At 33.8% G+C, this 11,430-nt stretch overlaps 1 protein-coding gene across 1 annotated transcript in view; it reads right to left on the bottom strand.

Annotated features, from left to right (window-relative positions):
* Window positions 1-7,681: 7,681 nt before the first annotated feature.
* LOC110093749 overlaps window positions 7,682-11,430 on the bottom strand; it is a 33,205-nt gene continuing 29,456 nt past the window's right edge. The window contains exon 3 of the mRNA XM_020818727.2: window positions 7,682-8,316. Coding sequence (XP_020674386.1) covers window positions 8,019-8,316 — 298 coding nt within the window. The 3' untranslated portion in view covers window positions 7,682-8,018. The remainder of the gene's footprint in view (window positions 8,317-11,430) is intronic.

An 11,430-nucleotide genomic window follows, 5' to 3' on the forward strand; every position in this document is an offset into this window, starting at 1 on the left:
CTACAATTAGTGAGGATAAAGATTTATCTACTTATCCACTTGATCAGCTTTTGGGTTCTTTGATAGCACATGAATAGGTTATAGCTCAAAGGGATAAATTGGATGGATCTTCAAAGAAAGAGAAAGAGGAAGGTAAAACTATTGCCTTGCAAGTTGATGATAATGATGAACCTAGTTTATCAAGCTCTAATGAAGATAGCGATGAGGTGGTCCTGCTTTCAAGAAGACTTGGAAGCTTAATAAGGAAGAAAAATCAAAGGTATAAAAAACCGAAAAATTATAAACTTCATACTAAGAAATTTCTTGCAGGAGAAGGGATTATTTGTTACCATTGCAAAAGCTTGGACATATAAGAGGAGATTGTCCAGATCTTATTGATTAAAAGAAGAAAGAGATGGATTTAGAGAGAAAGAGTGACAAGAAAGAAAAGAAGTATTTCAAGAAGAAAAAGAAGGCACTATGGGCCAACCTAGATTCAGATGAATCAAGTTCATCAGATGAAGAGGTGAACATTTACCTTATGGCGGTAGGATAATCAGATTGTGAGTCTCAAGAGGTATGTAATGATATTTCTTATGAAGAATTAGATGATGCTTTTAATGAATTAGTCATTGAATATAAAAAATTAAAAAGAAAATATAATGCTTTAGAAAAAGAGCATAAAAATTTAGATATGCATTTTCATGATTTAAAAAATGAATGTGATGATTTGAAAAATAAAAATAGTTCTTTATTAGATCATTCTTTACTTGTTTGTAAACTTGAAAGAGAAAATATTCTATTAAAAGCAAGACTAGATTTTGCATGAAATCTCATGTTTATTATAAATCTTCATCAAGTACAACATCAAATAAAAATTCTTCTTATATGTCACATAGAAATAATGCAAAACCATATGCAAACACTAATATTTGGTGCAATTATTGTGGTAGAAAAGGACATATCTCATTTGATTTCTATTCTCGTAGATCACAAAATGCTAAACAAACATATTTTGTATGGGTTCCAAAAAATACAAGCACTTCAACTACCATACATAATAGATATCATACTAGACATTTGGAATGTGGACCCAAAAATATTTGGGTTCCAAAAGTTAACATTTGATTTTCTTTTGTAGGAATGCCTTCAAAGTAAAATCAATGAAGGCATGTGGTACTTGGACAGTGGATGTTTAAGACATATGACGGGAGATAAAGAAAAATTCTCTATATTAGAATAAGTGATGGAGGTTATGTCACATATGGAGATAATGCAAAAGGAAAGATTATTGGCATTGGATCCATATGTAAGAACTTTATTACTTTAAAAAAAGTCTTATTTGTTTCTAGTTTAGAACAAACTTAATATCAATTAGTCAATTATGTGATAAAGGTTTAAATGTTTCCTTTTATGCTTCACATTGTATTATTAGAAATAATGAATCTATTTTGCTTATAGGAAATAGACATAAAAATATTTATTTAATTGATTTAGAGAATATAAATGATGTTAATTTGAATTTACTTTGCATGAAATCTACAAATGATGATGCTTGGTTATGGCGTGGAAGGCTATGTCATGCCAATATCCACACTTTAAATAAAATTTCTAAACTTGATTTAGTAGTTGGTTTACCAAAAATTAATTTTCATTTTGATTCTATATGTGATGCATGCATTCATGGTAAACATATGAAATGTTCATTCAAGAGTAAAAATATAGTTTCTACAAGTAAACCTTTAGAATTAATACACATGGATTTATTTGGGCCTATTAACACAACTAGTTTAGGTGGTAAAAATTATGGATTTGTTATTGTAGATGATTATTCAAGATACACTTGGGTATTATTCTTAGCTAATAAAAATAATGCATTTGATTATTTTAGAAAATTTGCTAAGTATATTCAAAGAGAACAAGGTTATTTGATTCATAAAATTCAAAGGGATAACAGTGGAGAATTTGAAAATAAATCATTTGAAAATTATTGTGATGAAAATGGAATTAGACATAATTTTTCAGCTCCTAGGACTCCTCAGCAAAATGGTGTAGTTGAAAGAAAAAATTGTACTTTGGTAGAATTAGCAAGATCAATGTTAGATGAATATAAACTTCCAAAGTATTTTTGGGCAGAAGCAATAAACACCGCATGTTATGTTACAAATAGAGTTTATTTAAGACCAATTCTTAAAAAGATCCCTTATGAAAATATTTTTGGAAAGAAGCTTAAGATTAGTCATTTACATGTTTTTGGATGTAAGTGTTTTATTTTAAATAATGATAAGGATCCTTTAGGTAATTTTGATAGTAAGTCTGATGATGGTATATTCTTAGGATATTCAATTTTTGGGAAATCTTTTAGAGATTTTAATAAGAGAAAATTAATTGCTGAAGAATCCATTCATGTAATTTTTGATGAAAATCCTATAGATTTAATAAGAAATGATTTGAATGATGATGATATTGAAAATATAAAGAAAATAAATTTGGAAGAAAATGAGGATGATTCATTGCCTAAAGAATGAAGATATAATAGAAATCATCCAAAAGAGTTAATAATTGGAGATCCTTCCGAAGGTGTTAAGACTAGGAGAAACCTTAGGGATGAGGTAGAACATTCTGCATTCCTATCAGAAATTGAACCTAAAAATATAGATGCAGCTTTACAAGATAATTTTTGGATAATTTCTATGGAAGAGGAACTTAACCAATTTATAAGAAATAATGTTTGGGAGTTAGTCACAAGACCTCATGATCAAAATATAATTTGAACTAAATGGGTTTATAAAAATAAGCTAGATGACTCAGGAAGTATTATTAGAAATAAAGCTAGATTAGTTGCACAAGGGTACACACAAATAGAAGGAATAGACTTTCAAGAATCTTTTGCACCCGTAGCAAGACTAGAAGCCATTAGATTACTTCTTGCCTTTGATTATTTTAAGGACTCTAAACTTTTTCAAATGGATGTCAAAAGCGTATTTTTGAATGGGTATATTGATCAAGATGTTTTTCTAGAACAACCACTAGGTTTTGAAAGAATTAATTTTCCTAATCATGTATATAAATTAAAAAAGCTTTATATGGTTTAAAACAGGCTCCACGTGCTTGGTATGATAGGTTAAGTAACTTTTTAATTGAGCATAATTTTAGAAAAGGTAAGGTAGATACAACTCTTTTTATCAAAAATATTAGAGATGATTTGATTATTATACAGATTTATGTTAATGATATCTTATTTGGAAGTACAAATAAAAGTTTTTGCCATGAGTTTTCCTCATTAATGTCAAAAGAATTTGAAATGAGTAAGATGAGAGAAATCACCTTTTTCTTAGGACTTCGAGTAAAATAACTAGAGTCTGGCACATTCATATGTCAAACCAAATACATAAATGAATTATTAGAAAAGTTTGATATGAAGAGATTTAAAATGAGTAAAACTCCTATAAGCCCATCAACTAGACTTGATTTAGATGAATCAGGAAAACCAATAGATCAAAAAATTTATAGGAGTATGATAGATTCACTATTGTATCTTACTGCTCTTGATATTATGTTTGTTGTATGTTTATGTGCAATATTTCAAGCTAATCCTAAGGAATCACACTTAATAGTAATTAAGAGAATATTTCGTTACTTGATTGGAACTCATAAGTTAGGCTTATAGTATCCCAAGAATTTATTATCATGTAGTTTAATTGCATATTCTGATGCAGACTATGCTGGTTGTAAGGTTGATAGAAAAAATACATCTGGAACCTATCAATTGTTAGGATCGTCACTTATTTCTTGGTCTTCTAAAAAACAAAATTCAGTTGCTTTATCCACTACTGAAGCAGAGTACATAGCTACAGGTAGTTGTGTTGCTCAAGTTTTATGGCTAAAGCATCAAATAGAAGATTTTGGAATTAAGCTTAAAAATATCCCCATTAAATGTGATAATACAAGTGCTATAAGTTTAACAAAAAATCCTATACAACATTCACGAACTAAACACATAGAGATTAGACACTATTTTATTAGAGATCATGTTAATAAAGGTGATGTGAATATAGATTTTGTAAACACTGATTTTCAAATAGCTGATATCTTTACAAAATCGTTAGCTGAAGAGAGATTTTGCATGTTAAGACATATGCTTGGGATGTTAGATCCTAACATTTAAATTTATTTTATATGTTTAATTATTCTTTTTGATGTTGTCAAAGGGGGAGAAGAACTATATATGTTGGTCATAATTCATTTTACATGCATATATTTAGGGGAAGAATTATTTGCATATTTTCTTAATTATAATATTTTTTTATGCTTAAAAGTTATGATAAAAGGTCAATTTGCACCTTTGTTATAACTATACCAACATAAGTTTGTCATCATCAAAAAGGGGAAGATTGTTAATATTATCTACCTCATAACCTATTTTAGAGATTTTGATGATAACAAACATATGCTTGGATGCTCTAATTTGTGTGCTAAGTATTTCAGGTGAAATGATGTGCATTATAATTGCTTATGGAATTTACATTGCACAACTCAAATGTTGAGATTATGATGGACCAAGATGGATGACTTGAAGGCTTTTACATTATCATAGGAGTATGTTAGTGGTCCACTAATATTACTTGTAGGATTTAATTTTCTCACAATCTAAATATTTATTAATTATATATTATTTTTTCATATAGAAATCTATAAGATTTCTTTATTAAATAAATTTTATTACCTTCATTTTATTGATTAATTATTATCAAATATGAAGAGTTGTCTAATTAGGAAAATTAAGAGTAATAAGCTTATATGGTAAAACATTTATTATTTAAATTGACTTGTTTTACATTCATTCATTAATGTATGATTAATTAATATTATATATTACATAATATTATATATTAATATTCAATATATCCGTTAAATATTTAAAAATGTGCCATGAGGTTTCATATTTGCTGATTCGATATTATGTTGTCAGAAATGCAGATCTAATTTTATTGCGTTATTGTTTAAATTATGTAATATAAATTGTGATAAGGTTATTTGAACTCATTGGAATGTCATTTGAATTAAATGAACTTCCAGAATATTACCTGCATTTAACTAAATATGCTGCTAGCCATTTTAGGCCCATTTTGGATGCATATGAAGACTTTTTGACCTTATTATTGTGGCTAGCGCTTTTATAGCCGTTTTGAATCTCATATATATATAATATATATATATATAATATAAAATGAATTCTTAATGGAATATAATATTATTAGTTGATTAGAAAGCATAATATTTTTATTTCTAATGTGTTTTTCTTATCCTTTCTCTTTAAATACCCTCCTCTTCCTCATGAAGAGGCCTGCCTAAAACAAAGAAAATCTTCCTGCAATTTTTCATTCTTCCTCTTTACATGCTAAATCTTGAGAGGCAGGGAAGAAGCCTTGATTTTTATTCCAAGATTTATTTTCATTTGCGAAGATCGAAATCGTTGTTGGAAAACTCATCAACACAACAAAACCGAGTAACATCTCTGAGTTCTTGAGTTTGATTTTCATCTCTAAATTCTTACTTTACTATTCTTTTAGCTTCCACCATATATTTCTTTCTTGAAAATATTTTTATTGTTGAGGATTATGACGTTGTTGGAAATTTAATATAATTTTATAATTTTCTATTCACATCATTTTTAAAATCCATAAGTTTAGCAAAAGCAAATATTTTATTCTTTAAGGCGCCATAGATTACATCTATTATCAAATTCATTTACTTTATGAGAGTTATAGTTGAAATCAGCAAGACTATATTTTTATTTAAAAAATTATTCTTATTTTAAAACAAAATATAAATTCTATTCTTTAAATGAGCAAATTTTAATTATTTCAAATTTGCAAGTAGTGAGGTGATAAAGTTAATTTGTAAGATCGCCTCAAAATTTATTGTCGATATTTATTTGCAAGAAGTATTTGAGCTTGTTTATTTACATCAAATTGTATTTCATTTTTATTATCTAAGCCATTTTGTCTTTATGAAAGTTTTAATTGTAATTAATTGGTTGAACTCGCCCGATTAAGGAGAGTACTTAGGTTGTAAAGAAACTTCTTTTGGTTTTAAAGAAGTGAGGTTTGCAAAGCAAACCTGAGGATATGAATTCTAAGCCCGACAGTTGTGCTAGCGTGGATGTTAGGTGAAATTGGAATCCGGGCCGAAAAACATTAAAAATATTTTGCCCTCTTATTTCATTCTTACATTATTTTTTCTGTCTTTTTATAAGAATATTGTATGGACTACTTACTCTTTTCAAAATGTGGCTTTAATCATTTTAATTTCTTCTTTAATAAAAAATTTTTAAGAACCCCAATCACCCCCCCCCCCCCGGGGGGCCATAGTCATCAAACAGTTATTCCTATTATATTTGGTTAATTGTAGTTTTAGATTTTGGTAACCTACTGAGCTATTAGTGCATTATGTGACTTTTACATGTTTTTTAGGAATGGGTCAGGATCCAGTTGAGAGAGGGTAATCTGAATTCAGTGTTTTAGGTTTGTATTAAAAGATAGGTAAATGTATTATTTGGACTTCTGACTAGTGTAAATGAATTTTGATGAATGGTGATCATACAAATACTTTTTTTTTTAGTTTTAGATAAATAGATTTAGTAACTCGGGTAAATTAATTAAGAGATAAAATATACAATTTTTTCAAAATTTAGATTTTGGACCATAGCATTATCAAATTCGTGTTTGGATTTGTAAGGGATAATCTAGCACTTGGAGAATGTTTTTGAAGGTCATAGGCTAATATAAGGTTGGAATGTGGTGGGGATGCGATAAAACCTAGAGCTTGGTGGATTGTTTTGTTTTGGATGAAATGCATGGAAGGGAGAAGTGTTTGAGGGCTTGTGGATGTGTGAGAGGTGAGATGAAAATAGAAGGAAAAAAATGTTCCACACTCTCCAAAGAGTTAAAATGATATTTAACCACAAAACCACCGATCAAGATTCAAGCCACTAAACAACAATCCATAAAATAGACAATTTAATTTCAATTCAATAAATAATTCTTCTTTAAAATTTTTACATTTTTAAAAAACCCTTATATTATTCAAATTCTAAATCAAACAAGTTATCACACATGTAAGTGGAGTGAACATAACATCAAGGCTTTATGCAGTGATGAGGTATGGTGATTGTTGGCCTTGCAAGCATTTGATTTGACTTTCTTTAGAAGTGCCCTTGCAAATGGGTATGTGATCTTTCACCTGACCCATCCCTAGCTTTATCTTTAAATTGTATTAAATGCCCACATAGAGAATTCATTACATGATCTTTATTTATGCATATTACATATCATGACATCCTACTTAACTAATCCCCAAGTTTCATGATCAACCACCTTACATGTACATTTCATGAAAATTACAATATATATATGTGTGTAAACATATTGACAACTTTAACAAGTTTGTATTTCATGAAAATTATATCAAAATACCCTTATAAAACTTGTATCATATAAATTATAGCATGATGAGCTTAAAACAAACAGATTTATTGAGATTTATGCGATACAAATTCTTTATATGCAATAATAATCTCAAAATCATTTCATCCTAACATAATTTTTTGAAGAAAAAAATTACCAATCAATTAATTAAAAGATTATGCTCTCACATGACAAGCAAAGCCGCTGAATATAATACCAATACCAAAGAGACGTCCTTAACTCTACTAGTAACAAACAACAAATGAACACAACAATTCCTTCACTACCAAGTTTTATCCAACAATCGTTCATGGACACATAACACATCCAGAGACAGATCAGCATATCCTCAGTTTCCTACACAAAGGGGATCATTCAAGTAGTTAAAAATCCATAGAACAAAATACTTCGGTATCAACATTCAAACCGTACCACTGCGATCACATACAGTACAAACCCTCCAAGGCTTCAAAGACCTGTTTGCCGCTGGAAGGATTATCGAATTCGCTATCTTCTACTGTAAAAGGAGCAACAGATCCCGCGTAGCTTGAATTAGCATGACATAACAGTTCATATATTTGCGCTTCTGAGCTCACTCTTATCTTGGCCATATTCTGCCATGCCTATACCACCTTCATTTTGGTGTTTCACCCATCCTACTGTATCACCTCTGGAATAGCTCCAGTAGAATGACAGAGATGAAGCCAATGAAAACAGTGCGAAGGCTGCTGCTGCCGCAAAGACGCCCTTACGAAGGGCGATACATGATGTCAAATCCTTCTTTTCGTAGTAGCCGATGTACTTGGTGTGATAAGCATTCCTTACTGATCCAGCAATGAGGCAACCCTCCGCCACCAAGAAACATAACCTGTTCATCAGAAGCTATACATAATTCTCATGTAGTATGCCACAAAGTTCTGAAGGAACGAAGAATGTCAGTGCCTACGGTTTCAACCAAAAACATGGAAAATGAAATAGAAGATGCAAGTTTAACTAGTGCAACCGTAAAGCCTCAAGCAAACCATACCAGCTTAAATACTAGTAAAAACAGTGCACACATCTTGTAGCCTCATAAATTTCTATTATATATTTTCTGTTTTCCTTCTGCAGTACTAGATAGATCTTTCTCTGGACAAAGAAGGAAGCATTATACGTATAAGTATCGAAAGGAATTTTGAGGTTTCCGGTGGCCGTCGAGCAATTCAATCACGCTTCATGACTACCCATTAAAAGTTCGTTAGGGATGTTAAGCCATATAGAACTGGCCCGAGGCTAAACAAAAGAGAGGTGGATTGGTTGTTTAAAGATCTTTTAAAACAAAACTGCAAACCAAAATCAATATCACCACATAGAAAACAAAGTGCGGAAGAAAATAATCCGGAAGCAGTAATAAGAAAAGAACACACCGGATTTAAAGTGATTCGGTCAAACATTGACCTACGTCCACTCCTTGGAGGCACCCACCAAGTATTACACTAAAACAAGTGTCTCTCCTTTAGCCCCCACAGCTAGGCGGAGAAGCTCTAACAAAATCACTTCCACCTTCCCCGGTGCGGCGGAGTTGCTGGGTCCTTTGACACCAAAGAGATCTTCTTCTTTGGTGAACTTACCTTGAGACAAGCCTTGAATCCGATGGTACTAAGGTGCGAGTTCGCCGGAGCAACCATGTGGATCCCCCACCACACTCACTTGAGTTCCTCCCCCTCACAGGAACTTCTCCCTCTCAAACTCCACCCTTTCCTCTCTCCCTTTCAAGCTCTCTCTTCAAGTTTCCCCCACAAGAGAACGAATGCTCAATAGCGCCAAAGACACTTACAAAGTTGTCTTGCCATAGCTAAATAGAAGCTCTCAAAACGAGCTCTATAATACAAGTTGCCTCCATATCGTCCAGGACGATAGACATATCGTCCCTGGTCCGATAGTTCAAACTATGAGCGAAAAATCATCCTGAATATCGCCCTAAAATTGAAGCTGGACGATGTCAATCGTCCCGGACGATCTTTGCGATCGGCCCGGACAAAATCCCCATTAATTGCTTTCCAAAACTGCCTGAGAAATTTTGGAAAATTGTCCTTGTACGTCCTGGACGGATTTTTAATAGTCCAGGCCGTTCCACCAGGCTGATATCCAAAAAATAAGATTTCCTAAGTAAGATATGCGGCAGATTTTCTAAATTGAGCCGATCGTCCTGGCGGCCGCAAAATCGTCCCAGGACGATGTGTTTGCATAAAAACGTGCTGCTTTAATGAGGGGCCCTAATTAGGATTTCTACTTTGTCAGATCGTCCCGGACGATGTTGCCAAAAAAATAAAATTCTTTAGGCACAACAGAAAAATTCTTCCAATTTACAAATCTGATAGAAATACTTGATTTCAAGTATTTCCAAATCACTTCTACAGCAAATCTCGATGCAAACTGCTGTTCACAGCAGAAAAACAGCAAAACTGTGGGAAAAAACAGGGAAAAGCTGAGAGAAAATTGGGAAGAACAGCTTGTATTTTACTGGTAGAAGAATAAAATAGCAAGATACAATTGATCCTCAATTTGAAGGAGGATCTTCTCTCCCAAATCTCTGGCAACGCCAAGAGCCCAAAAGAAACCTAAAATCTACGAGATCTCAAATTTCAGTCAAATTCAAGAACTCAACACCCTGAAAAAACAACTATTAATGCATACAAATCAAAAGGAATTTCCTAAACAGTCCCTACATTCAAATTTCCCTCTTAACTCCCCAAAATTTCTTTCCTATTTGGCTCCCGCACGCCTGGCGGCTCGCTCGGCATCCCCAGGCGGCAGAAAGAAATTTCCGCCCTGTTCGTGCCTGAGCCGTCCAGCAGCATCCAGCGGGCGGAGAAACTTCCGACCTGTTCATGCCTGAGCCGGTCCGCCTGGACCGGCTGTGACCGTCTAACAATACTTCCCTTCCCAAAAATCACCTTGTCCTCAAGTGGAGATATGTTCGTGTTCCGTGGAAGGTGGTCCATCCTTGAGAAATGACTGAAATATCCTATTGTACTGCTGAACCAAGGACTGCACGGAAGGAAGCGAACCATCCCCTCCCTCTTCCAATCTGATCGCATCCAGCCTGTTTAGTCCTACCATATAATCTGTCCCCCACCTCTTGTATGCCCTAACCATGATCCTTATGTGATTTCATGCTTTGATAGCATTGCATCTCCCCTTATAACCACCTTTCTCCCATCCACCATTAATTCCATCGTGAGTGCTCTCCCAATTGTCCTTGGTTTCCCCCAAGGTTGCAGCCACTTCACCCCAGGATGACATCAAGGCTTCCACTCTAGTGGGAGAAATCCTCCTTTACTTGAATTTCCTGGATGGTCAACCACCAACTCCTCTACAGATCCCCTGGCCTTTTCTCCACCTCCCTGTACCCATCATCACTCCCATAGCAACCGTGTCCACCAACTTCACTCCTAATTGGTCAAACTACCTGAGTGGAAATGAAATAGTGGGTAGCCCCACTATCAATTAGCACAACCACCTCACGGTTAGCTATCTCTCCTTTCACTTTCATAGTGTGACTCGGAGTGAATCCCACTACTGAGTCAGAGAGACTTTCTGCCACATCCAGGTGCAACTTCTCCTCCCCTCTCCAGATCTGCTCCCACCTCCCTCCTCGTCTTCCTCGTCTTCACAAACAAGGAGAACCTGAAGAGTTCGGCCTGCACCTATGCCCTGGCATGTACTTCTCATCAATCTGAAAGCACAACCCCTTTGTCCTCTTATCTTGCATCTCATTCTCTGTCAGCCTCTTGAAATTTTCCCCACTCCCTCCTCCTACTGGCTTCTCCCGGGGGTCTCATTACTGTTGCCTGATGCAGGCCCCTTGGTGCTAGAAGAGTTGTCGTTCGCTCCTGTAAGAGCCTCCTGAGCAGTTTCCTCAGCCCTCTTTCTGCTTTCTTCTAGATCTTCTACCAACTGCGTCAGCTCCATAGCCTTTCCCAGGTTCTCGGCTCCAGTA

This window comes from Dendrobium catenatum, unplaced genomic scaffold (genome assembly GCF_001605985.2).
Source record: "Dendrobium catenatum unplaced genomic scaffold, ASM160598v2 original_scaffold_135712, whole genome shotgun sequence".
In the NCBI taxonomy this organism is placed as follows: domain Eukaryota; kingdom Viridiplantae; phylum Streptophyta; class Magnoliopsida; order Asparagales; family Orchidaceae; genus Dendrobium; species Dendrobium catenatum.